The 27,877-nt window shown below is 44.7% G+C and overlaps 2 protein-coding genes across 4 annotated transcripts; one reads left to right on the top strand and one right to left on the bottom strand.

Moving 5' to 3' along the window:
- The first annotated feature begins 427 nt into the window (after positions 1–427).
- On the top strand, positions 428–2,407 carry LOC147608516 (outer envelope pore protein 16-2, chloroplastic-like). Its single transcript, XM_086788977.1, has 7 exons — positions 428–488; positions 840–954; positions 1,231–1,282; positions 1,391–1,422; positions 1,563–1,596; positions 1,849–1,916; positions 2,017–2,407. The coding sequence occupies exons 2-7, from the start codon at positions 880–882 to the stop codon at positions 2,158–2,160; spliced, it is 405 nt and encodes a 134-aa protein (XP_086645103.1). The 5' UTR covers positions 428–488; positions 840–879; the 3' UTR covers positions 2,161–2,407.
- Positions 2,408–4,008: 1,601 nt separating this feature from the next.
- On the bottom strand, positions 4,009–27,496 carry LOC147608515 (uncharacterized). 3 transcript variants are annotated; one of them, XM_086789117.1, is made up of 5 exons: positions 27,202–27,496; positions 26,908–27,065; positions 4,726–4,822; positions 4,501–4,635; positions 4,009–4,372 (listed from the first exon to the last, which is right to left on the bottom strand). In XM_086789117.1, the coding sequence occupies exons 1-5, from the start codon at positions 27,412–27,414 to the stop codon at positions 4,313–4,315; spliced, it is 663 nt and encodes a 220-aa protein (XP_086645243.1). In that variant the 5' UTR covers positions 27,415–27,496; the 3' UTR covers positions 4,009–4,312. The 3 variants fall into 3 exon arrangements, with proteins under 3 accessions (XP_086645243.1, XP_086645244.1, XP_086645242.1); XM_086789118.1 differs by having other exon boundaries at positions 4,735–4,822; XM_086789116.1 differs by having other exon boundaries at positions 4,501–4,822; positions 27,202–27,494.
- Positions 27,497–27,877: the final 381 nt, after the last annotated feature.

The following is a 27,877-nucleotide window of genomic DNA, read 5'->3' as shown; positions in this document are numbered from 1 at the left end:
AAAAATACCTCGGATTTTTCATTGCCCTTAATTTAAGGATTCATTTACTAAACATTTTAGTTATGAAACAGGCATGTAATTTACATTTTGGGAACTAAAACCAGGTGGATTAAGGAGTTTGTTTCCCTTAATGTAAGTGGTTGAAAAAAAAAATGTTTTTATCAACCACTGCCCCTGCCCCCTTCACAACATCATAGAAGATGCGATTGTAGGCATGTTTCAAACTTGCTCTAGTGCTGAGTTGGCAAAATGCATGGAGATGTACCACGAGGCTTCGACCCGTGTCAAGTGGAGGAATCTCGATCCTCAAAATTGAAAGCTTGCTTCTCTTGCCCGGCTGCTTTGCTTGCTTGAGCAGCTTCTCTCTCTCTGCAAGCAAAGGTAAATCTAATTAAAATATAATTCGTGTATCCTCCTCCTAATCCTACTCTTAATTGTGCCTGCTTTGTCGCTCTCACACTCTCTTGCTCTAATTTTTATGCTTTAATGTAAGCGACGTACCCTTCAACGCTTAATTCCGTGAATTCTCTTTTCTTTCCCCCTAATTATCTTGGTTTTTGGGATCTTAAGTGGTTAATGTAAGCTTTAATGCTATGTGTGATTCTTCCCTTGAACATTGGGGGATTCTAATTGGTAAATTAAGCCTTAATTATATCACCCAAATCTTTAATCACAAGTTTTATTTGTATTTAATTCAGGATGACTTGCGTTTAATTCAGGATGAGTTGTATTTAATTCAGGATTATTATTTTTGGATGACTTAAAGCTTTAATCACACATTCCATTTGTATATAGTGAAGGATTTTTTTTTTAATTTTAATTTGTTTTTTGGGGTTAAGTTGCAGTTTTTTGAAGAGTGAGGATATCATCATATTCAGAATGGCCGACTTTCTGATTGATCTTGGCCACCCCCTTCTGAATCGCATGGTGGATGGGTTTGTGAGAGTGGGAGGGGTGAGTCAAATGCAGTAAATCATCTGTAATCATCAAAGATTGTTGTAAAAATGTTTAATTTTTCGGTAATTTTTTAATTGTTGTAGCATAAATATGACTTAAATAAGGTGTAGTTGACAAAAATGTGGTCAGAATTTTCAAATGATCATAAAAAAAATCTCTCATACACAAGTCTGCCTTAATTAATGATGGTTTTAAGCGTAATCTCACACAAGCCTCCTTAATTACTGATGGTTTTAAGTGTAATCCCACACAAATCTCCCTTAATTACTGCAGGTGGGAGTATTGCATGGTGCTACTCAAGAAGCTGCGAGATTGCTTCTCCAAGGTTTTTCTTCCAAATGTTGATTTTTTTTGTTTTTAATTAGATGGAAACATTTTGTGGGTTCATATTCTTGTGGCTTAAATACTTTTATCTCTTGACAAATTTACCCAGAAGAAACAAATAAGCAGCCGCTAGAGAATATGGTGAGTGGTGCTGTTTTGCAAATATTGATGTATTTTATTAATGATTTTTTTTTGGGCAAAGGCAAAGATGAATGATACTTAATTGACAATTGTATACATCAGTGTTAAAAATTCAATCAACATTTGTGTGGTCTTTGTAGATTAAACACACTGGGAAGGAAGCTGTGCAATGGGGTAATTTTACCTTTTTTTCCAAAATTTCTATCTTATTTCCTTTTCGAAAAAGTTTAGCCTTTGGTAAAAGCTGTGCTAAATTATGGTTTTTTATTATTAGCATTTAATAGGATGATGAATTATGGTCAATCATAGCGTCTTCCAAATTGTTAGTCAATTATTAGCTTTGTATAGGGCTGCTAAATTATGGTATTTCACCATGGTTTGTAATGTAAGTCTCCAATTGAAACTTGTAATTATCATGGGTTGCAGGTTTAGTAGCTGGAGTATATTCTGGCATGACTTATGCCATGCAAGAGGCGAGGGGCAGACATGATTGGGTACTTAAGCTTTTCTAATTTTATTTTCTAATGAAATGTATGCTCATGTTGGCTCCTCCTATGATTTTGGTGGTGTTCAAATTCTAACCTCCTCTTGTAGAAAAATGCCCTGTTGGGTGGAGCACTCACCGGCGCAGCGTTATCGCTGACCAAGGAGAGAGTGCGACATGATCGCGTGCTTAGCGGGGCCATAACAGGAGCTGCAGTCGCAACCGCTGCAGAGTTTCTTCGCAAGATTACTTGAACGTAGAAAGGACGGCACATATAAAACAAAGCCTTGGGAAGTGACTATGGTTTATCTGGGGGGGGGGGGGGGGGGGGGGGGAATAAATCAAGCATAAATTGTGAAGACTGTTGAAGAACCACATTTGTCTATATGATGATTAAAGGGATGTGTTAAAAACGTTGGTAGAATCATAATCTTTTGTATTAAGCTTTTTGCTGTGGGTCTGTAAACAGTCTTTAAGTTTTTGTATTGGTTCAAAACTATTGGTTCTATCTTCTCAGAATTATCTTATGGATTGTGTTCCTTGTGACTGCCGAGTCAGTCAACATGCACACGAATTATGTGAGACAAGTCCCATTCACCCCTCATTACTGATTGCAGGACAAGCTTTACTAGAAACATCAATTAAAGTATTAGAGGCTTGGGCCAAGTCCTGTTGACCTGTCGCTCACTCGCTCGTGGGATGAGCTTACAAGAAACATTGCTAAGAGAGCCCAAGTGGTACAATGATCATACATTGATTGAAATGCTAGGAGCCCAAGTGATTCATTGCACATGGAAAGATGTGGAAAGTGATCCATCAACTCTTGACAAGGTGAATGTTATGGATTCCCCAATATGGTACTTGGCATGACATGAAAGATTCACATCAAAATAATGTTGGGAGGGGTAAGTTCTTTGAGAACAGAAACCAGATGTTTTTTTAAACATTTGGAACATTTTATAATAGTTTCTGCTCATATTTTGAGGTACAGACGTAGCCAAGCTAGCTTGTGTGTTTGTTGGATTTACAGAATAGCATTCTAACTTGCCACATATATGATGCTAGTTTTGCAGAATTTAAATTACGTTGTCCTTTGGGCTAGTGTTATATCCTCGCAAGTGCACAATTGCATGTGTATGTGAATAAGGAGCGAGCTGTGCAGTGGGCAGCATGATATATAAATGAATACAGAAGATGTGATCCTTAAACGTGTCGAAAGAATAGGAGGAAGGTGTAAAAGCATATAGTTTAGATCCAAGCCTTTGTAATTGTAATGCACTTTGAAGACTCTAAGAAGGAAGATTTTTTGTCAGCATACTCATCATTATGACGGTCCGGAAATATCGCTTGTCGGAGTACTCGAGCCATTATGACGGTCTGGAAATATTGCTTGGAGTAGTACTCGAGCCATTATGACGGTCTGAAAATATTGCTGGTGGTAGTACTGCCAGCCATTATGACGGCCCCGGAAATATTGCTGGTGGGAGTCTGGTGGGTATACTCAAGCCATTGACAGTTTGGAAATATTGCTCCCAATGCACCCTCGTCATGCTCCAAGTAAGGGTTCTTGCCTCTGACAACCAAGAACCCTTGCCTCTGACGACCAAGTGCTCCCAACACAGCCTCATCATGCTCCCAGTGTAGGGGTTCTTGGCACTTGCCCATGACCACCAATGCACCCTCTCACCTCATGTTCCCAGTGTTAAAACCCTCCATCGAGTGAGTTCAAAAAAGCTTCACATTTAATTAGCACCAAACTCCCTCTATGATCACATAACCATGAGCTTCACATTTAATTAGCACCAAACTCTCTCTCTGATCACATAACCATGAGCTACTGATAGTCTCTCTGATCACATAACCATGAACTACTGATAGTCCTGAAATCGTCAGCAACAACTGTTAAGAATGGAAGCGCCATGGAGCCTGGCCACGCATTCAGAATATTTCTCCCTTGGCGGATATGATGGATCTCTCCCTTACCAAACACTAACATAAATTTGTGTATAGATCCTCTACAGACTACTGCCATCTTAGGAGTGGAAGATCTCTGTATACCACCTCTGAAGTAGATGGTCTAGGCACAATTCATGGGATGAAACAATTTTAATCTGAAGTGTGTAAAATTGTAGGTAATATCTTCCTAGATTACAAACAAAGAAAAATGTTAAAACAGAAAACAGTACGATATGTCAGGCTCAAGCAACCTGATGGTGGTCCGAGGATCATAAAAAGCTCATTTCATACACATTGGAAGAGATTTTCCATCAATTGGGATTAATGATAGAGAAGGGCTTTTTCTCACTCCTATTGAGAGCCATTTGTTCCCCAAACCAACTAGATTTCATGGCTAGATGTTTTCGTGGAAAATTCCACCTCTTACCCTGTACTGGCTAAAGCCTTGATTTACGCAATTGGCCGGACTCCTCTCAAAAGCTGCACCGATTCTACAGTTTTGGTTGGCACCTGCAATACCAAGAAAAGTTCTTCAACAATACCAACATGTAGACAACGAGAAGGGCCATGATAATCCTTGTGCTTGTAATAACATGGTAAGTAGACCCTAACTACTATCTAGGACACAGCAAGCACACCTGTTCCAGTAGCTCATCCACTTGTACACAGGCCAGTTGAAGAAACTTGAAACAGTTCTCTAAACCATAACTTGGATCGCTTGCAAAGCAGCTCCGTAGAAATGCATCTTGTGCGCATGCTAGACTTTCTAGCAGCTGTGAACAACCATAGATCCAAGAAGTCAAAACACAGAAAGGCCACAACATAGAAGATTCTTGTGATAAAAAAGCGCACACACAACACACGTAAAGTACTTCCTGCACAATATCTTCCTCGAGCTCAAACTGCTCTGCCAGCTTTGGTAGACTTGATGCCAAGCTCTCGTAAATCCCACCAAGAGTTCTGCAATGAAAACCCAAGAGAGAGAGTATGAGATGCACACCTAACCCGATCGTAGGCATACGAGAGTGTTAGAATTGTGCATCTCAGTGTTCTGGGGCTTTTACCATTTATCTGACATTTTATTGTATTTCTCCTATTTATTTGTCCTGTGAGCAGTCGGCCAGCTCACTCATGCACTATATAAGGAGTTCCCCATTATTCACTCCTTCATCCATTTCCCTTGCAACTTCCAGTTGCTGGCCATTGCCATTGTAAAGCTTTACTGCTGTTATAAAAGGTGATCTTGTCCAACTCTCAAGAACCCATTACTCCTATTATTGGGAAGCTCAGGCTTCATGTGCAGGGTTATGTGGACAGTAGGAGTTCTACATCACGCAACTTGATGGATGTGATGTTTTGTTGGGTATGCCATGGTTCCATAGAGTACATGCGGTGGTGGATACATACAACAGGAAGATTACTTTGACTCATAGAGGGAAAGAGCATATTTTGGATGTAAAGCTTAAAGGGGAATCTGTTTCTATTGTATCAGCTTCGGCAATTTCATCAGTAATGAAAAAGCATCTTTTCGCGTACTTGATTTTTGTAAAGGATGCAAAAGATGATGAGTCTAAATCAAATTTGTTCTATGTTAGATAAAGACAGGACTGATTTCTTACGTCCTGTACTTGGGATTGCATTTCTCCCTTCAATTGGACATATATCTCTTCCTTCAGCGTTCTCTTTGCACTCTCTCATATGTTTCCTGTTTATCTTCCGCCTGTGCTATCTCTTTCATGGTATCATATGCTTAGGTCCAGGCTACTCCAAACACTGCAAATCTGCCCACCTTTCCCTCCTTTCGCTGTGCGTTTTTCTTCACATCTCTCCTGGCTGCAGATCTGTGACAACAAGTGGCTGCATGTCACATGCATCCCGCACTTGGATGCCACGTAGACATATTTGTACAGAAGGTGCAGGACCTACCTGGGATGGTAAATTGGTCCCATGTGAGCCCATTCCGGGACGAGTCAGCCAGGGATCCATCCCAGTCGTCTGAGATCCGGTGTGCATTGTCCTGCACAGTCGTCCAAGGTCAGGTGTGCACTGTCCTGCACATGAAACAGTGCGACTCCGCACTATGAGTCTTCCTCTGAAATGATGTCAGTGATTCTGTGTATCTGGTATGGTACTGGATGCCAAATCATTGTGTAGATAGTTAGGGTTTGCTTTTAGGAAAAGGGGCCAGCCCATAGGGCTAACCCAAGTCCTTGTGTGGGCATGGGGATAGTGTGAAACCACCCCCATGAGGGCCAAGAAGGCCCCGGCTGAACCCACCAGCCATGGAGGGGCTGTAGGACAGCCCCAGGGGCAGCCGACAGCACATCCAGCATTATGATGACTGTAGGGCAAGTGTGGAGCAGCCCACACAGGCTGCCCAGCCCTCAAAACAGAAGGGATTCAGTGCCCAGCTCATAGGGAATCATTCGCCTAGTGCCCAACCATCAAGGGACTGATGCGCAGCCTTTTTGGGGATTTATATAGCATTTAATGCTATTATTCGGTCGTGGGCAGAATTAATGCTGGCCGCCTCGTTTAGAACTGGCCGACTGCTGTTAGTTAGTAGTATAAATACCAAGGCCCACAATCCCATTGTTTTATCTCATAGTTCACCAAGTGCTAAGGCAATCGAGGGCCAGGACAGCCAAGGAGTGCTAACGCAAAGGGGTGAAGGACTGCAAGTCAAGGGCAGAGTTATCTCAACCAAGAAAGGTCAAGTTTCCTGTATTTTCTTTTCAGATTTACATCATTCTAATAAAGCAAATACACCATTCGTGGTGGGGGCCCTACAGAGGGTATTCGGGACCCAATATTGTGTCCTCTCTTCTCTCCCTCTCTCTCTATTTTTTGCACATCTTCATTCAATTTTGTGCGTTAATTCCGTCGTGAAAAGTGTGCTGATTTCTGAGCATTGAAGTTAACGATCTTCCCCGAAGCTTCTGCATGTTACAGTGGTGTCAGAGCCTACTTCAAGTGCAAAGATTCAGCAAAGAAACCAGAATTTTTTCTCGCTCGTGTGGTTGGTTTTCAGACGTCGGTGGACTACCCCTTTCAGAGTGACTCCTGTCCCTCGAAGGACGGTTGGTTTTTAGCCTCCGGCCAATGTAACACGCGGAAGCTCTGAGAGTCTTCTTTCAGACAGAAGGGAGAGAGAGAGAGAGAGAGAGAGAGAGAGAGAGAGAGAGAGAGAGAGAAATGCTCGAAATTCAGTATATTCATATGGTACAAAAAGGTACTCAGTCTACAGCCCTAGGCTGCCTTGCAAAAAAGGTGTAACACACCAAAATCTGTCCTACTCTAAGGACCCATGAGAGCTGGCCAACCAGCAGTCGGCCAGCCGACTGGACAAAAATATCATATCCTTGATGCGCCTGCAGCCGCCTCATCTGGTTCAGCCGACAATACCCTCCTTGCAGCCGACAGCATCCTCTTCATGTCCTCCATGCCTTGCTCCAAGTCCACACTAGCCTCTTTTGCACTTTGTGCTCCAAATCCTAGTTCTAGTTACCTTTTACTGGTTGCCTCTTCTGGACTAGCATCTGGATATGTCCATGGGCAAACATGCACATGACAATCTCCCACACACATAGTGGATGGTCAGATTGCGCTCCTGAAGGAAGTGCGTTTTCCTGGTATGGCGAGCTTCGACGACGAGAGAGACCAAGAACCTTGGGACCAGAGTGCATCGGGCAGCCCAGCTAGGGCACCAGGCTTGAGTGTTACAGATATGCTCCAGCAGATGATGCGAGCAATCGCAGACCAGACAACCAAGTTGGAAGAGCAGAAGGCGCAGATCTTGGCTCTGGAAGAGCGTACCCGTTCTCCAACGTCGAGTTTTCCATCTCCTCCTTCCTCTCCTTCCGTATCCTAGATTCCAGATCCTCGACACAGACCGCAACTGAGCTCTTTGCTTGAGTTGCAGATGCGTGCATTGGAGATCCGACAACGTGAAGACGAAGCCATGCGACGCATAGAACACGAGTGTTACCTAGCAGCTTTGGACGACGCATAGAACACGAGCGTTACCTAGCAGCTTTGGACGCCAGATTGACACCGGCGGCGCTCTCGAATCATTTTCCCGAGAAAATGAACTTCAAGAAGTATAATGGTAAACTTGACCCCATAACTCTTTATTCATGGTTGCATCAGTTTGAAGCTTACTTTGCCGCAGTTAGAAAGACAGATACTGACAGAGTGATCTTAGCCAGTTGGTACTTGGAAGGTGAGGCCATTCCTTGGTGGACTCAGTGGGCTCATGCCCACACTAGATTAGGTATGGCAGTTTATGTGTGGGACGAGTTTGTCCGCGACCTTAAGCAGCAGTTTCTACCGCCCCACTATCTTGAGCAACTTGAAGACGAGTTCAAGGGAGCGCGTCAAAACACGCAACCAGTCCTTTAGTTTGCCAATAGAATTTCGACTTTATGTTTGCAATTAGGCTTATCTGATTCGGACAAGAAAGGGCAGTTTTTGTATGGCCTTGACACGCAAATCCAGCGGGAGGTGCGTATGTTTAGGCCAGCCACCTTTGAAGACGCACTCTCGCTTGCGCAAAGTGCAGAAATGAAGCATAATGGTGGCAAGCCCAAGACTTCCCAGCCGGCTACTCCCAAGGCTACCACCTCGTGGAGAAAAGGCTAGAACCAGACGGGGTCTTCCCCAAGACAGAGCCCGGGAGCCTCTGGCTCCAAGAACTCGAACAATGCGTCTAAGCTTACTCCAAACTAGAAAGCAGAGGCAGGTAAGACAGGTGGCAAGTTGAGTGCTGAGGCGCTTTCTCAGTACAAGGAGGAGGGTAGATGTTTCTTTTGTCATACAAAAGGACATACTTCTAGGGAGTGTCCTAAGAAGCCTCCAAAGCCCGCCACCACTGCCTCCACAGCTTCCGTGGTGAGCTCAGCTCCCACACAGACCCCAGTGGTGGCTGCCCCTAGTTCTTCGAATCCCGGTGCTTCAGTTGAAGCAATTATTAGTCGGGAGCTCGAAGATAAGCAAAAGGGCGCCCATGACCAGGAGTATGAGCGCAACGAATTGCTCAAGTCCTTTGTTTAAATAGGTGGCCAGAGAGTCATTGTCTTGTTTGACAACGGCAACACGGAGGATGTGGTCACGAAACACGCCATGTAACACGCGGAAGCTCTAGGAGTCTTCTTTCAGCCCTAAACACTCCTGGAAACCTTCTAATGCAAAACGCAGATGGGCAACCCTTTTTCTCTGAAAGCCCGGCCTCTTCTCCAAACCTCTCTGTCTCTGACGAAGATCTATGCATCTGTTTCCTCTAGTCCACAATCCATTCCTGCCCCGACTCTGAACACTGTCTTGGTCTTCATTCCTGAGAAATGAGACTGGCACTCTCACATCACCCTTGGAGGATCAACCTCCCTTGGGACCGTTGCCCGAGAACCTATCTGGCTCACAGGACTGCCATCCCCTCTGGCACTGTGGAACACCACCAACAACCCTCCTGAGAGTTCTTCCCGATCTGTGTTCCTTGCCTTGGGCTTCATATCTGTGTACTTTCTTGTACCTTGGACCTATACACCATCATATGGGACTGAATCAGTGTTTAGCTTTGCTGAGCCTAATGCTTTGATACCAATGTAACACGCGGAAGCTCTGGGAGTCTTCTTTCAGCCCTAAACACTCTTGGAAACCTTCTGATGCAAAACGCAGACGTAGAGAGAGAGTAGAGAGAGAGAGAGAGAGAGAGAGAGAGAGAGAGAGAGAGAAGTGCTGGAAAATTCAGTATATTCTATGGTACAAAAAGGTACCTAAATCTGCAGCCATGGGCTGCCTTACATATAAAGGTGGTAACTCACCAAAACAGTCCCCAATGGGACCCCTAATGACTCACACCCCTAGAGGGAGTGAATGGCTAACACAATGAGCAAGTGGGCCTATTTATAGCTCCGACTCCTCCTCCTCCTTGCGCCTACTGCTGTCCTTGTTTTCTCTTTCAGCCGACCACGTCCATGATCAGCCGACAACCATTTGTGCAGCCTGCACCACCTGTCCTGCAGCAGCCGATAGCCATCTGATCCATACCATTCTCCAATCTACCCTGCCAAGAGTGCTCTGTGCTCTATCATCCTGGTTCTACTCTTTATCTGGCTGCCTCTTCTGGATCTAGCCCTGAGAATGTCCATGGCATCTATGATGCACATGACAGCTAGGCGTGCCCGTTTCGTCCTGACTTCGGTGGACAAATAGGTCGAGGGTTTTAGCACAGGCATGACAAGGAGCGTCAAGTATGAAGCTCTAGGTGCTAAATTAGTTATTCAGGGCATAGAATTTGTGCGTGATTTTATGGTTGCCCCTCTTGTAGGAGCAGACATAATTTTGGGTATTCAGTGGTTTCATAAGTTTCTTCCCGATGTCAAGTGGGACAAGCACACGTTCCACATCAATCGGAATGTGTCAAACGCCCCAGTGGCCATTAAGTGTGAGCCAAGAATTCTGAGCTTTCTGCTCATAAGCCACTTGCAGGCTAAGCGAGCAGTCAGGAAAGTCGCACATTGTGCAATGATATACATCTAGACAACCCAGACAGTGGCCAGTGCTTCCAAGAAGTACTCGGCTCTCCATGAAAAGTTCCAGAAGATTTTTCTTCGGGACAGTCTCCCTCCCCAGCTCCCCCCGTCCAGACCTTTGATTCCAAGACAGTGGCTAGTGCTTCCAAGAAGTACTCGGCTCTCCATGAAATGTTCCAGAAGATTTTTCTTCGAGATAGTCTCCCTCCCCAGCTCCCCAGTTTGCAATTAGGCTTATCTGATTCGGACAAGAAAGGGCAGTTTTTGTATGGCCTTGACACACAAATCTAGTGGGAGGTGCGTATGTTTAGGCTAGCCAGCTTTGAAGACGCACTGTCGCTTGCGCAGAGTGCAGAAATGAAGCATAATGGTGGCAAGCCCAAGACTTCCCAGCCAACTACTCCCAAGGCTACCACCTCCGAGAGAAAAGGCCAGAACCAGACGGGGTCTTTCCCAAGACAGAGCCCAGGAGCCTCTCGCTCCAAGAACTCGAACAATGCGTCTAAGCTTACTCCAAACTAGAAAGCGGAGGTAGGTAAGACAGGTGGCAAGTTGAGTGCTGAGGCGCTTTCTCAGTACAAGGAGCAGGGTAGATGTTTTTTTTGTCATACAAAAGGACATACTTCTCGGGAGTGTCCTAAGAAGCCTCCAAAGCCCGCCGCCACTGCCTCCACAGCTTCCGTGGTGAGCTCAACTCCCACACAGACCCCAGTGGCTGTCCTAGTTCTTCGAATCCCAGTGCTTCAGTTGAAGCAATTATTAGCCGGGAGCTCGAAGATAAGCAAAAGGGCGCCCATGACCAGGAGTATGAGCGCAACGAATTGCTCAAGTCCTTTGGCTACATAGGTGGCCAGAGAGTCGTTGTCTTGTTTAACAACGGCAACACGGAGAATGTGGTCACGAAACACGCCGCTAGGCGTGCCCGTTTCGTCCTAACTTCGGTGGACAAACAGGTCGAGGGTTTTAGCACAGGCATGACAACGAGCGTCAAGTATGAAGCTCTAGGTGCTAAATTAGTTATTCAGGGCATAGAATTTGTGCGTGATTTTATGGTTGCCCTTCTTGTAGGAGGAGACATAATTTTGGGTATTCAGTGATTTCATAAGTTTCTTCCCGATGTCAAGTGGGACAAGCACACGTTCCAGATTAATCGGAATGTGTCAAACGCCCCAGTGGCCATTAAGTGTGAGCCAGGAATTCCGAGCTTTCTGCTCATAAGCCACTTGTAGGCTAAGCGAGCAGTCAGGAAAGGCGCACATTGTGCGATGATATACATCTAGACAGCCCAGACAATGGCCAGTGCTTCCAAGAAGTACTCGGCTCTCCATGAAAAGTTCCAGAAGATTTTTCTTCGGGACAGTCTCCCTCCCCAGCACTCCCCGTCCAGACCGGAGGACCACAAGATTGACCCCTGAGCAAGTTTCCATATCGCCTTTCGAAGGCAATGGAATCGGAGTTGGACTGCCAACTCCAAGAATTGTTGCAATCTAGCTTCATCCGTCCCAACGTGTCGCCATTTGCAACACCGATCTTATTTGTCAAGAAGAAAGATGGGTCTTCTTGATTGTGTGTCGATTATCGTACACTCAATAAACTGACTATTTAGAGTAAATTCCTAATGCCTTGAATAGATTATATTCTTGAGAGGCTGAATGGAGCAAAGGTGTTCTCGAAACTTGATTTAAAGAGTGGGTACCACCAGGTGAGGATTGTGGAGGGAGACATCCCCAAGACAGTCTTCCGTACGGAACGGGCCCACTATGAATTTGTGGTCATGCCATTTGGCTTGACGAATGCCCCAGCTACTTTCAACCGCATGATGATGCGTGTTTTCCGGGACTTGATTGGAAAGTGTGTTTTCATATTTTTGGACGACATACTGGTATTTTCAGCTACGGTTGAGCAGCATGACATTGATATGGAGAAAGTCCTTAAGTTGCTGGAAAGCAACGAGCTCTACGTCAATGAAAAGAAGTCATAATTTTATTTGTTCCAGGTGCATTACTTGGGATACATAATTAGTGCAGAAGGCATTCGACTTGATCTAGCTAAAGTGGCCGAGATTGTCAATTGGGAAATACCCCAGACAGCCTATGACATCAGATCCTTTGTGGGTGTATGCCAAGCATACTCCACCCACATAGACAAGTTTTCTGATCTCTCGGCAGATCTCACCGATCTGCTAAAGGGAGTGAAGACAAGAAGGCAACGGATTTGAATGACTCCACGAGCGTTGGAGGCATTCAAGAACCTCAATGTGGCTTTATCAGAAGCGCCTTGTTTAGCACGTGCCTCGTGGGACGAGCCATTTCAGGTGATCACCGATGCGAGTAAAATCGCAATTGGAGGTGTGTTACAACGAATGGTCATCCAGTAGCTTACATGTCTCATAAGTAATTCCCCGCAGAGAAAAACTACTCAGTCTATGATCGTGAACTCCTAGTAGTTATACAAGCCTTGAAACATTGGAAACATTTTCTTTATGGCCATGACTTTGAGGTTCGCACTGACCATTAGGCATTACACTAGATTCAGACAATGCCAAGTGCACAGTGGAGTGACAGCACTACTGGAGTCAATTCGGTGGTATGATTAAGTACCTTCCAAGAAAGGCCAATCCAGTGGCGGATGCTTTGAGCAGGAAGGGACAAGTGACTTCGATTCAGACCACTAGACTTGACCTTGTTGGTACAGGACTAGATGACATGAAGCACACGTACGCGGATTCCGAGAAATTCGGTACACAGTGGGAACAGGAATTGGATGCCACAGGAACATGCCACTTTCTGATACGCGATGGTTGGCTTTTCTACAAAGGCCGACTGTGTGTCATGAAGTTGTTCAGGGCAGCTCTTCTCCATGATGCCCATGACGCCATTACTGGTGGTCATAGGGGCATGAATTCAACTCTGGCCTTGGGAATGCTGATATGTGTGCAGCCTGCCTTTGATAAAGGCTGGCCACTCTGGAGTCTGCAAGCTCTCAACCCCTGATAAATGGAAGATTTTGCAACGGCAATATTATTGGCCAAAGATGAGGCGAGATGTGTTTACATATGTACAACGCTGTGATATTTGTCAAAAGATGAAAGCTCTCGTGGAAAGAAGATAGGGTTGTTACAACCCTTGCCGATTCCTGAGGGTCCTTTCTAAGATATTTCAATGGACTTTGTCACGAATCTGCCTCCCAGTCCGAGCAAGCGTAATACGCAGTGCTTAACTATTGTTGATAGATATAGCAAATTTGTTATGCTTATTCCTTGCAGGGCCAATGTGACCGCCGAGGATGTTGCCCAGTTGTTCATTCGGCATTGGTACCCGATTGGCGGGATTCCTAGGACCATAGTGTCGGACCGAGATGCCAAGTTTACCAGTCATTTTTGGAGAGCATTTGTTTGATAACTTTGGTACTAAATTGAATTTTTTCATTGCATTCCACCCACAAACAGACGGCCAGACGGAAATATACAACCAGTTGGCCTTTGATGTGCTGAAGTGTTATGTCCATGATCAACAAGGTAAGTGGGAATCTTATTTGCCTTTATGTTTCTTCAGCTATTGACATGACTCCATATGAGGCGGCGTTTGGAAGACCTTTCCAATCGTTTTTGACCAGGACCTCGTCTTCAGTACCTGAAGCGAACAGAGTGACAGAGTCTTACCATGAGATTTTAGAGTCAGTAAAAGACAGATTGGCTAAAGCACATGTGATATGCAGCGGAAGTCTTTGTATTGGAAGATCCTGTCACACAAATGCTCACACCGTCTTCTGTATCCTGAGTTTCGTGAGTTTAGCAATCCACTTTAATACTTCAAACTTTAAAGAGATGAGAGAGAGATATGAGAACTGTACACCATATTGGGTCCCGAATGACCCACTGAAGGGCCCCCTATCCCGATAACGAGATAGAATTTGCTTTGTTTCTTTAGAGAGAATGATTGTAGACTGTAGATCAGCCAAACGCAAGATCTCGGAGGATCGGAGCTTGGCTGAACTGTACACGGCTGTAGAAACACCTCGATGAACTGATCTCAAGCCTATGCACTCTTCCCAAGGGCATGAGGAAGGGCTGCACACCTAAGGCTGAGAAAAGAAGATGGTGGACTGTTCTAAGCTATGTTAGAATGCTGTAAATGCTTATGAATGCTGTGTTACCCTCACCAAAGGGCTGGTGTATGACTGGATGATGCACGGAAGGCTGAATACTGATGTAAACTGCTGTGGGACTGAAAACGCATGAAAGAGGCTGCTGGAAATCTGCAAACGCAGGACTGAAAGGCTGTTTTCTGGCGTGGAACTGAGGCTGGACTGAAACGCTTGCTGAATTCTGATGCTGGACAGAAAACGCAGAACTGGAGGTGCTGCAGATCTGTAAACGCAGGCTGAATACTGGCCAGAATAGATGCTGAAAGCAGGCGGCTGTTCACATGCAGAAAACGCAGGTCTTATGCTGATCTAATGCGCTTATGGCTGTAGGACTCCTGAAGATGCATGCGTTGGAGAACCAAAGTTGGCTGAAGCAAACTCAAGCACTCCAAGGGCTGGATGAGACTAGTTTAGTGCTGAAGGCAAGGGAACTCCTAGGGCTGAGGAGGAAAGCTCTTAGCACACTGAAGACTGAATGAGAAACTAAGCCCTATGCAAGCCTATTTATACTAACTAGAGGTTGGTCAAGTTGGCTGGTCATTTAATAAAGTTTATATTTATAAATGACAATAAATGCTAAATAAATACTATAAAATATGGAAAAAATATCAGATAAATCCTAGTAAATTCCCTAAGGCTTCTGGGATGTTCTAAATGATGCACAGGCATATGAATGCATATTATGCAGAATGCAGAGTGCTTTCTGATGCAAACCCTAAGGCTTCTACTGACTCTACATGCATGAATGATTCTCCCCAAGTGGGTTATTCTAGTTAGTCAAGTTGGCTGGTCATTTAATAAAGTTTATATTTATAAATGACAATAAATGCTAAATAAATACTATAAAATATGAAAAAAATATCAAATAAATCCTAGTAAATTCCCTAAGGCTTCTGGGATGTTCTAAATGATGCACAGGCATATGAATGCATATTATGCAGAATGTAGAGTGCTTTCTGATGCAAACCCTAAGGCTTCTACTGACTCTACATGCATGAATGATTCTCTCCAAGTGGGTTAAGGGACTTGACTGACTGACTGACCCGCTAAGGCTGAGGAATGACCTACGTAGCTCGTGCTTGACGTATCCTGGATTGAGGATGTACAATGGAGTCACGGCGTATGACAATTATCATCCTATTGGGTTCTAATAATGTACAACTGTTGCACTGCTGATGATGAGCCAGTTTGTCACCATGCACTAAGTGCAGAGTGCATGTGACATTCCCTCCTACTTAGCTTGGCGGGAGGTTCATGGCTTCCAAGTAGTCCGCCAATAACTAGGGGTACTCCTGGAAGAACTCCTCGTCTAGCCATACGGCTTCATGGGTGCCTCGATCTCGGAATTTCGTATAGAACTGACGTATCCGTCGACCGGAACCATGCTTTCATCGATGAAGAAGGATCTGCTCATGCTCAATAACTTCTGCTTCATCTACCACGTCTGGCTGCTGTTCATCTGAAACATAAAACACTTCTGGACCAACATATGGTTTTAGCCAAGAAACATAGAAAACATCATGCATTGTCCAACTGGTAGGCAATTTTAACCTCATGGAGACATCACTTAACTTTTTGACTATTGGAAAAGGGCCAAAACTACGGAATGAAAGCTTGGGACAACGTTTACCCACTTGTTTCAATCTTTGTTTCATGATACGCAAATAGACCCAATCCCCTTTCTTGAAGTGGACATCTTGTCTAGACTTATTTGCCTGTCTGTGAACTGAATCATGGCCAGGCTCAAAATTGAGGGCCAAACTGGGTTGAGTACCAAACTCTACGGAATCGACATACTGATCTTCTAAGTCTTTTCCAGAGATGTTGAGAATGGCAGACTCTTGACTGGTCGGGATGCTGGTCTTTCTACTAAGAACATCTACTACTGGGTTATGCTGACCAGGGATGTACTTAATCATTCCTCCAACTTGTTGGAAGAGCTGACCCTGTCTAGTGTGCTGAGCACTCCACTGGGCACTTGGCATCATCGGGAGCCACTTAAGTGCTTGGTGGTCTGTGGTGACTGTAAAAATGTGTCCATAAGGAACATGTTTCAAATGTTTGAGAACTGACTGCTGTTCTAGCTTGCCCTTGAAAGTCTTGGAAAAGAGGGAAACTTGCTAGGAGGTTCTGCTAACTGTGGGATACTGGGTAGGAGATCATCCTTAAAAATGTTTGAATGAGAAAGGAGATCTGCTAACTGAGGGACTGAAGATGATGAGACAGCGGTTATTGATGAGATAGAAGCTGTCTGAGCATAAATTAATGCTCCTTCTGCTCCCTTTCACATAGCTCGTCGGGCCTGGAGATAAGAAATCATAGGAACGCCAAGAATGCTCCTATCCCCTTGAATCATGACAGGCTCAGGAAAACCTTTAGAGATAATAAAGGTGTCCTGTCCCCAAATGGGAATAGGTTCATACTGACGAAACCACTGGATTCCTAAGATCATGTCACATCCCAAAAGAGGAGACACAATGAATTCTCCCTGGAATGAGGCCTTTTGAACTTGAAAAGAAAACTGTTGTGCCTTCTGAGAGATGTGGGTGCGGAGACTAGGTGTAAACCCGTCTACCTCCAAATGATAGGGCACTAAGGTACAGCTCATGTTGGTAGCCAACTGGGGAGAGATGGCGTCCTCAGAACTGCCCATGTCAAAAAGGATTATGAACTGTCGGCCCTTGGCAGAGCCATAAGCTCAGATCAGGCTTTTCTATGTGGTTGTTGCCTCACCCTCCTGCTTAGCATCAAGTACCACGGATGGCATGGAATGCATAGAAGGTAAGATCTGAACCGCATTGGTGGTAGCAAGCAGGTCTGGAGGAGCGGGGAATACCGCGGCAACTGTGGCAGAAGGCTCTTTGGAGGCTTGCTCCGCTTGTCTTTTTGGACAATCCTTCTTACCATGCCCAATGGTATGATAGAAAAAACATCTGTTTTCTGACTGATACTGTCTTTGCTCCTCTGGAGGAAGATAGCCTCCAGTGATGCCTGCTTGAGCCTTTTCCTTAGAGGTCTTCTTAGGCTTGGATTCCTTACCCCCTGAACTAGAGCTGGGACTGTTGTCTGTCTTAGTGTCTTTAGAAGACGAATTACCCTTCCCCTGTTGGGGTTTTGTACTGGACTGAGATGACTGCTTGGGCTTGTCTCCGTTCATCTTCATTTCTTCATTCTGAGCGAGAGTCAGAGCCCAGTCATATGTACTTGGTTCAAAGTTACGAACTGTGAACCGAATGTTAGAGTCCAATCCACGAATGAATTGCTCCATCTTAGCCTGCTCAGATAACCCTAACTAATGTGCTAAAGTAATAACCTTATCGGAAAACTGAAGCACTGGGGATCCGTTCTATCTGAGTCCATAGAACTCGTCTTTCAGACCGGTCATGTACTGGGGCGGGAGAAATCTGGTCTTCAGGTCATGGAGAAAGATGTCCCAATCAAAGGCTGTGACACCTGTGGCCTGGTCTGTATGAATACTAGACCAATGCTGCCACCAAGTGATTGCCTCACCAGTGAGATGGGGAGCCGCTAAGTGGACTTTGTCTTGAGGGTCTGTGATCCTAGCTAAAGGAAAATGAGCATTAAACTGATGAATAAATTGATTAACTGATGAATGATCACACTTACCATCATACTTACTGAAGTTTGGTTGACTGCGAATGATGGTGGTTGATGCTGCTGCGGACTGCTGGCTGGTGACACCTATGATTGGGGAGACTGAGGAGAGCTGCTGATACCTCAAGTGTATGGCCTCCTTTTCCCGTTTGTGCTCGAGTAACATACGTTCTCGATCAAGCTCACGTTGGTGTTCCCGAGCGGCGAGTTCAGCCTGACGCTGGTCTTCGTCGATCCTGCGTTGGGCTTCCTCATAGTCCCGTCTTTCTGCTTTTTCTCTTTTCCTTCGGGCCTCGTCCTCTCTTCTTTGTTGTTCCATCTGAAAGAAGAGGGGGATGTAGTCGGGTGCTGTTGGAGGTGTAGAAAGACGTGCTGTTGTTGCCTCCAAGAGTTGGAGACGCTCCATGAGCAGCTAGTTCTGAGCTTTAAGAAGAGCTATGGTGTCTGCTGTAGGCGGAAGAACATGGTCTCCTACGGGGGAGACGTCTTCCGGCTGACGAGTACTCTCTTCTGTAGACATGATGCTGAAGTCGATGGTCATGTCGGAACGCAATCTAACCATCCAAGGATGCCCCCACGCTAGGATACGGTGTGTGTGGACAATCTGAATCTGATACCAATGTGATATGCAGCGGAAGTCTTTGTATTGGAAGATCCTGTCACACAAATGCTCACACCGTCTTCTGTATCCTGAGTTTCGTGAGTTTAGCAATCCACTTTAATACTTCAAACTTTAATAAAGAGATATGAGAGAGAGATATGAGAACTGTACACCACATTGGGTCCCGAATTACCCACTGAAGGGCCCCCTATCCCGATAACGAGATAGAATTTGCTTTATTTCTTTAGAGAGCATGACTGTGGACTGTAGATAAGCCAAACGCAAGATCTCGGAGGATCGGAGCTTGGCTGAACTGTACACGGCTGTAGAAACACCTCGATGAACTGATCTTGAGCCTATGCACTCTTCCCAAGGGCATGAGGAAGGGCTGCACACCTGAGGCTGAGAAAAGGAGATGGTGGACTGTTCTAAGCTTTGTTAGAATGCTGTAAATGCTTATGAATGCTGTGTTACCTTCACCAGAGGGCTGGTGTATGACTGGAATTTGGATGATGCACGGAAGGCTGAATACTGATGTAAACTGCTGTGGGACTGAAAACACATGAAAGAGGCTGCTGGAAATCTGCAAACGCAGGACTGAAAGGCTGTTTTCTGGCGTGGAACTGAGGCTGGACTGAAACGCTTGCTGAATTCTGATGCTGGACAGAAAACGCAGAACTGGAGGTGCTGCAGATCTGTAAACGCAGGCTGAATACTGGCCAGAATAGATGCTGAAAGCAGGCAGCTGTTCACATGCAGAAAACGCAGGTCTTATGCTGATTTGGGGCTGATCTAATGCGCTTATGGCTGTAGGACTCCTGAAGATGCATGCGTTGGAGAACCAAAGTTGGCTGAAGCAAACTCAAGCACTCCAAGGGCTGGATGAGACTAGTCTAGTGCTGAAGGCAAGGTAACTCCTAGGGCTGAGGAGGAAAGCTCTTAGCACACTGAAGACTGAATGAGAAACTAAGCCCTATGCAAGCCTATTTATACTAACTAGAGGTTGGTCAAGTTGGCTGGTCATTTAATAAAGTTTATATTTATAAATGACAATAAATGCTAAATAAATACTATAAAATATGGAAAAAATATCAGATAAATCCTAGTAAATTTAAGGCTTCTGGGATGTTCTAAATGATGCACAGGCATATGAATGCATATTATGTAGAATGCAGAGTGCTTTCTGATGCAAACCCTAAGGCTTCTACTGACTCTACATACATGAATGATTCTCTCCAAGTGGGTTAAGGGACTTGACTGACTGACTGACCCGCTAAGGCTGAGAAATGACCTACGTAGCTCGTGCCTGACGTATCCTGGATTGAGGATGTACAATGGGGTCACAGCGTACGACAATTATCATCCTATTGGGTTCTAATAATGTACAACTGTTGCACTGCTGATGATGAGCCAGTTTGTCACCATGCACTGAGTGCAGAGTGCTTGTGACAGCACAAGAGGCCTACACTCAACAAGCCAATAAAGACAGAAGGGATATGAGGTTTTTGGAAGGGGATTGGGTTTATCTTTCGGATTATGAAGCAAAGGTTGAAACAGGTGGGCAAGCGATGCCCAAAGTTGTCTTTCAGGAGCTTCAGACCTTTTCCTATCCAGAAGAAGATTAATGAGGTGTCTATGCAGTTAAAGCTACGTCCGAGTTGGACTATGCACGATGTATTTCACGTCAGTTGGTTAAAGCTATATGCAAGTCCAATCCCTTCAGAAGTTAAAGACGAGGCGGAACCAGATATTGTTGATAAAACAGAAGTTATGGTTCCAAAACAGATCCTTCTGCACCGTTTCAAGCATGGCTCAAGCCGAAGACAAAGACAGTTCCTCACGAAATTTTAGGACCGAGGGACCCATGCATTTTCCCAACAGTGCTACATTTTCAGGTCCAGCCAGTCGGCTGTTTGCTGCCGGCCAGTTTTGATGGCTGTGTTATCTCCTATAGAGGCAATCCGGCCAGTTTGGTGGCTGCGTTTTCTTCTACAGAGGCAAAAGGTGGAGTTGTGGCTGTGTTTTCTGCACCGGCTTCTGTTTTTTGTGAGTTCTTTGCATTTGATGCTGCCAGACAAGTGGCCCTACATTGTCTTCTACCTCCACGAGTCACTGCCCTTCCAGTGGGAGGTTCCCGGAGGATCTTGGACTGTTTTGTGCTATCCCGCCTCTTTCTCTCTACGGTTTGAGAGGGGGCTGATTATTCCTGGTGCCTCAATTCGTTGGAAAGCACTTGAGAGAAGTGTTTGAGAGCTGAGATTTGTTCTTTGCTATTGTGGATATGGCTCCCCCCCTGTACGAACAAAGATGACAAGTTGAAAGGACCCAACTATGCTCATTGGAAGCTTCAGATGCGGGTTTGGTTCATCCACAAGGGTTTGTGGGACATTGTTCAGGACACTGAAAGGAAGCCCGAGCGTCCTCAAAACTCTAGGAGGTGGACTCAAGATCAGGAAGATGAATTTACTGTGGAATTACAAGACTAGGAGAATCGAGGCTCAAAGGCGCATTCTGTGCTTGTACGGACCATCACTGAGGTGATCTCACCGGCAGTGCAAACTCTCACCAGTGCTCATCAAGTATGGTCAAAATTGGAGGATCTCTTTGCTCAAGATTCATCGATGAGGACAGTTACCTTGCAAGGGCAGCTCTAGGGCTTGTTATTTCCTGAAGGCAATTCCATGCAGTCTTTTCTCATGAAGGTCAAGGTTATCCATGACCAGTTATTACTAGCTATGGGTGCTGCTTTGTCCTGTTCTCAGCTAGCTGCTCTTATCCTCCTCACCAAGCTTCCTCCAGGCTACGATGTGATTTCTCGATCTTTGCGGTGCCAGGTCACATCCACTTAGTTGGAATGATCTTAGCTTCCTACTTTTGGAGAAGGAGTCCATTCTCATCTCACAGGGTAAATTGAAGGTGTCAATCACAGCAGTTCTGACCAGGCACTTTCCTCACTTCAGAAGAAAGGTCAGAGTCGCTCTTTCTCTTGCGGCAAAAGAGGACATATGTCCAAGGATTGTCCAAGAAGAAGGACAAGACCAAGGACAAGGCAAAGACACGACACATGATAGTGATACAGATTCTAGTACCACTTCTAGGGCTCCCAAGGCGCTTCCGGTTCAGGAGACCCCAGATGGTGTGCTTCTCTAGTACACACACAGTTTCCCCCCATGTGCTTCCAGCCAGAAGAGGCTTGTGGGTAGGAGAGGGAGCTGATTACAGCTCCACCTACTGGTGCATGAGGACCGTGATTCGGAGTTCCAAGCATTAGACATCTGGCAGGACATGGTTATCTTTGATAGATCAGACATTATGAACTGGATCTGTTCCAAGTTTATCGTTCGAGGCTTTTGGGACGTGATATGTTCCGTCCACTATTGGGGATTATGGACGCGGTGTGTCCAGCAGCTCATCATCTATTATTGGAGTTCACTGCACACTTGTGTAGGAATTTGTGGCCAAGCAAAGTTCCTTGCTGTTCGTGGTGGCATCTTGTTTCGAGGAAACAGGTTGGTGGGTGTCACCAGCCTGGACGTTTCACAGTCTGAAAGGGGTCTGGTGGACTCCAGGATGTTTAAATATTTGGAAAGTACAAGCTTTGGGAATGGGGGATTATCCTAGAATACAAAGGACCACACTCCTAAAATTTAGGAGAGTTGCTATTTTTGGCCCGACTCCGATGGAAATTCTGTTCGCGTCATTACATCTGGAATTGAGCAGATACCAAGAGTTGGCAAAGTGCCTATGACAGAATGTCTACCAATTGGGATATTTTTAGAGATAAAGCTTATGGAAGGACCCATCTCTTAGATTGGGACATGTGGGAAGGAGGTGGACCAAAGTGAGACAAGTGGCCTAACATTTGTTAGAAAGTGGATCAAAGTGAGACAAGTGGCCTCACACTTGTCACTTCAGCTATTGTGTGGCTCTCCACTTGTCATTGTAGCCTTCTCTTGCCATTTTAGCTCATGGGAGGCCCAAATCTATAAATTGGAGCCCTCTCTCTTCATTAAGGGAGGCTCTCTTGCTGCACACTAGCCTCTACCACCGTTACAGGCTGCCCTAATGATGGCTACTCTCTTTCTCTCTCTCTTGAAGGCTGCCCATGAAGAATACCGACTGTTGGGGACTGTTTTGGAGGCTTCCATCACGAAGAAATACTAAAGGCAAGGGTATTTAATCATTTATTATGATTTCTAGCCATTGTACTTGTTGCACCAGCATTTGTACTTGTTGTACCTGCTGTACCAGGCTATACCAGCCACACCGTACCGACTGTACCAACCATTGTACCTGCTGTACTAGTCATTATACCTGTTGTACTAGCATTTATACTTGTTGTACCTGCTATACTAGCCACCGTACCGACTGTACCAGCCACTATACCTGCTATATCAGCCACTGTACTTGCTGTACCAACCATTGTACCTACTGTACCGGCTGAATGGAGAGTTGTACTTGCTGTACCAGCTCTATTGCATGAAGACCCGTGGTTTTTGGGGAAGAATCAGTACCCACACGGAGGTATATGGATTATATTGTTGGCTCGGCATTTCTACAGCCTATGTTCCGGCTTGGTAGCCTTGAGTTGGGCTGTGTTATGGCATTTGTATAGGGATAATCCGGCATCTCCCGTGGGGAGAGTAAGGCCCTCAAAGCTTGTACATGATATTATTCTCCTTGGGTAATAAAATACTCCAAGGGGGGGGTCGGCCCATTCCGGCCTCTATGCGGTGTCACTCGTGCAAGCTCCATTTTCAGCATTTGTGGATGTTTTGTCCAGCTTTATGTTTTATGCAAAGTGATGATGGATATGTGTTAAGGCTGTGGCCATGTTTAAGTGTTTTAACATGCATTGACGGTATCAACAAGTGTGTAAAAGGCCCTAATCCCCCGGGCACCCGCGTGCGAGTTACATTGGTATCAGAGCATAGGCTTTCTTGGAAGCGGAGGCTTCCTTCTATCGATAAGGAAGAGAAAAGATCTCAAGTGGGGACCACACTTACCATCATTGTTGTTAAGCATGGCCAGCCACTTCATAGCTTATGAAGCAAGAGCATGTGCAATAGACAGCTTGTTGATCTAAGGATTTATGAATTCACGAAATTTTATCTTGGAAGTGTGAAGTTGGCTTTATGTGCACACGTTTAGCACTCTTTCCATATGGATATTGTGGATTATATTATCAAGCTTACAAGCAAGCTATATGGAGATATATCTCAGGATATCTTAAGGATATGGTGACGAGATATTTCTTTTGGCTTCATGACCAACCTGGCAAAGAAAAACTAAGTATACTTTGCAAAGTTGGTGCTTTTGCTATTTACTATGAAGCGTTCTTGATGTTCACTAACCCTTGTATAGCTATGCAAGGAGAAAGGTGTTGTTGTTTGCCTTGAGATGGTTTCAGGGAAACATTGTTTATGGCTCCCTTTATTGGGATGGATTATATCTATGGAGATTTCTTTCTTGGACGAGATTTATATAGATATTGGGCTTCACAAGCAATTTCTATGGACGAATCTGTCCGAGTTTATAGAGAAGAAATCTTTGGATATCTCATGGATATGATGCTTTTATGGATAAAGTCCACCTCTACTCCAAGATGTGTGGTTAGCACGGAGTATGTGGTAAGAGTTATGGTATACAAGGATTATGGTATACAAGTCTATGGATTCCTGGACTTCTTTTCTAGGGATTTGGATCCATCCTCAGGTTTATGGATTATGTTTATGGCTTCCTTTTACTGGGATGGATTATTCTTTTTGGCTCCCTTTACTTGGGATGCATTGGACTTATGAAACTCATGATTCACATACCCTGTGTAGTGTTCTCTTGAAATACTGAAGGCAAGGGTATTTAATCATTTATTATGATTTCTAGCGATTGTACTTGTTGTACCAGCATTTGTACTTGATGCACCTACTGTACCAGGCTGTACCAGCCACACCATACCGGCTGTACCAGTCACTGTACCTGCTGTACTAGTCATTGTACCTGCTGTACTAGCATTTGTACTTGATGTACCTGTTATACCAACCACCATACCGGCTGTACCAACCACTGTACCTACTGTACCAGCCACTGTACTTGCTGTACCAACCATTGTACCTGCTGTACTGGCTGAATGGAGAGTTGTACTTGCTGTACCAGCTCTATTGCATGAAGACCCGTGGTTTTTGGGAAAGAATCAGTACCCACACGGAGGTATATGGATTATATTGTTGGCTCGGCATTTCTACAACCTATGTTCCGGCTTGGTAGCCTTGAGTTGGGCTGTGTTATGGCATTTGTATAGGGATAATCCGGCATCTCCCGTGGGGAAAGTAAGGCCCTCAAAGCTTGTACATGATATTATTCTCCTTGGGTAATAAAATACTCCAAGGGGGGAGTCGGCCCATTCCGGCCTCTATGCGATGTCACTCGTGCAAGCTCCATTTTCAGCATTTGTGGATGTTTTGTCCAGCTTTATGTTTTATGCCAAGTGATGATGGATATGTGTTAAGACTGTGACCATGTTTAAGTGTTTTAACATGGATTGATGGTATCAACAAGTGTGTAAAAGGCCCTAGTCCCCCGGGCACCCGCGTGCGAGTTACAGTGGGTGCTCTCTCCGAGGTGATTCTAGTATTCGCGGTACTAGAGAGTCCATGGTTGCATCTTCATCAACTTATCTTCTTTCGACTCTTGCACACTATGAGCTACAAAGGGGGTGTTAGAATTGTGCATCTCAGTGTTCTGGGGATTTAACCATTTATCCGACATTTTATTGTATTTCTCCTATTTATTTATCCTGTGAGCAGTCGGCCAGCTCACTCATGCACTATATAAGGAGTTCCCTATTATTTACTCCTTTATCCATTTCCCTTGCACATAGTTCAATATCCAGTTGTTGGCCACTGCCATTGTAAAGCTTTATTGCTGTTATAAAAGGTGATCTTCTCCAACTCTCTCATTCTCCTTTGCACTCTCATATGTTTACATGTTTACTATTTATGCTTCCGCTTGTGCTGTCTCCTTCAAAGAGGACGTGGGTTAAAGGTCTATCATAATCGATGCCTTTCTCTTGGACATAACCCTTTGCAACAAGCCTTGCCTTGTAGCAATCAATGTTACCATTTTAGCTTTACGCTTAAGCTTATAAACCCACTTTATACCAATGGCCTTTTTATCATAAAGCAAAACTACTAAATACCAAGTGTCATTTTTCAAGATTGAGTCGTACTCATCATGCATGGCCTACATCCAATGATCATTTTCCTATCAGCTGGTCTTGGTATAAACTTAAAGAGTGAGTATAAAGGGTTGGAATGGAGCTTGAGCGGGTATAAAATATAGTAAGATGTTTCAAGCAGCCAAAATGGTAGAAAAATAGTACTCATGCTCCAATCCTCATAGTCATATAGACGCTTGATAGTTTTAAGATCAGGGTCATTCGATGTCAAAACTCACCAATGCCATCTATAAGAAGTTTCTCTCCATCTCTTTGTCCTTGCATGACTTATGTAATATCGCTGGAGAAAACCCAAAATAGCAATTCAGAGTTCTCTTTTGGAACTTGGAAGGCTACAGACTACCATGTGTCCTACTGTGATTGAACACTATATAGTATGGGATCCTGTTTGAGCATCTTTCTCGATATCTTGCCATAGTCCCCAAGAGGGCACAATGGGTGATTATCACGAGTGGGCCGCCTTAGGCTGATTTTTGTTGTATGGGGGCGACTCTAATATGCTCGAGACCACGGAAGTGTGTTTACCATGCTTAATCACCATGTCTAATCATCATTTCTATCCACCCTAAGCTCTCCTAATTCTAACCCAACAAATAGCCCTTACAAACAAAGGAATCCAGCCACGTACTCCACCTCTGAGCTGGCCAATGGGTGGAAGCATGTCCACATCACCCTAGGGAGAGTGTGCACATGACATTCTGTCATTTGCAGACTACTGGAAGTTAAGCCACTCCAATGAAGGAAGCACAACTCCTTAAGTGCCATGGCACTTTGGCAGGAAACCCTGCAATAGTATTCTTTGATTTGCAGCAGCACTGACGACAGTTCACTTGTCTTTGTTCTTGATTTGGAAAATCTGATTCCTAAGGGAAGATTGCAAATACCAGAAAAAAAAAATAAGAGATGGTTTGTGTCTCACCTTCTGGGGTTTAGTAAGTCGGCATTTGATACAGTTCTTGATGTGAATGATTTGATATCTTGACAGAGGGAAGCAAGGGAATCACGGGCATCTAGAGTCACCACGAGCGCTTGCTCTGATGGATCCACAAACTCTGCAGCACCACTAGGGTATCTGTCCTAAGTTAACACAAAAACAAGCCATTCAATATGGCAGACATAGCAGAATATGGGAGATTCTGATGACTACGCAGAGAACCGAAATTGAGAGAAATGGGAATTCTTATGAAAAAAACAATGAAGAGAAAGCAGATACCAGCGTTTGGAGCAGAGATGAAGTGAGAGAGGCGAGAAAGAAGCGTCTAGGGAAATTAGGGTTTGTGGAGTGCAGGAGGGAGCAGCAGGTGAGCCTGCTGAAAGAAACAGGGCAGCCACCACTGCTGATGCTGGCGATGAAGATACTCCGAGGAGCACCTGGAAAGATTGAGAAGTGGGAGCAGGCGAGGGCGTGGGCAATCTTGCACGCCATAGCTATCTCTCACGTGCGATACATTCTGATACGTGTGACCATGGCGATATGTTCGTGTGGCTCATGTATGCCTCCTAAAAGGTGCCCCATTTTTTTTTCTTCCCTTTTTTTTGACCAATAGTAAATATATATATTATCTAGGAAAAGCCAGATACACCAATAAGTTGTTTAGACAGTTACTCACTCCATTCCTCTACTTTTCACTCTTTACTTCATTTAAAAGATTCGAACTTGCGTCTCACAGACTTTCGTCTAAATCTCTACCGTTCGGCTATTCTCATGTGATCCTCATACAGCAACTAACTTGCCTTTCCCACAACCCAGTTAATTGGGCCATGCAAATTGCAATAGATTTGAGTATGATTTGTAGCTTTTGAGTATGATTCGTAGCTCTACTTTCTCACACTGCAATGCTTGCTGATATCAGCCTTACAAATATGGCCAACTTTAAAGAGAAATAGCC

This window comes from Cibotium barometz, chromosome 53, assembly GCF_041138505.1.
Source record: "Cibotium barometz isolate CiBa-2024 chromosome 53, ASM4113850v1, whole genome shotgun sequence".
NCBI classification, from domain to species: Eukaryota; Viridiplantae; Streptophyta; class Polypodiopsida; order Cyatheales; family Cibotiaceae; genus Cibotium; species Cibotium barometz.
The sequence above is the reverse complement of the archived record's forward strand: the minus strand, read 5'-3'. Positions and strand labels throughout refer to the sequence as shown.

What these genes read in the sequence shown, in the direction of transcription:
- LOC147608515 (XM_086789116.1), bottom strand. Translation starts at nt 27,414, where the DNA reads ATGGCGTGCAAGATTGCCCACGCCCTCGCCTGCTCCCACTTCTCAATC. An exon ending in GACTTACTAAACCCCAGAAG is followed by an intron (nt 4,823 to 26,907) that starts GTGAGACACAAA and finishes TTTTCATTGCAG; the next exon opens with AACTCTTGGTGGGATTTACG. An exon ending in TGGATGAGCTACTGGAACAG is followed by an intron (nt 4,373 to 4,500) that starts GTGTGCTTGCTG and finishes TTGGTATTGCAG; the next exon opens with GTGCCAACCAAAACTGTAGA.
- LOC147608516 (XM_086788977.1), top strand. Translation starts at nt 880, where the DNA reads ATGGCCGACTTTCTGATTGATCTTGGCCACCCCCTTCTGAATCGCATG. An exon ending in GGTTTGTGAGAGTGGGAGGG is followed by an intron (nt 955 to 1,230) that starts GTGAGTCAAATG and finishes TAATTACTGCAG; the next exon opens with GTGGGAGTATTGCATGGTGC. An exon ending in AGCAGCCGCTAGAGAATATG is followed by an intron (nt 1,423 to 1,562) that starts GTGAGTGGTGCT and finishes TGGTCTTTGTAG; the next exon opens with ATTAAACACACTGGGAAGGA.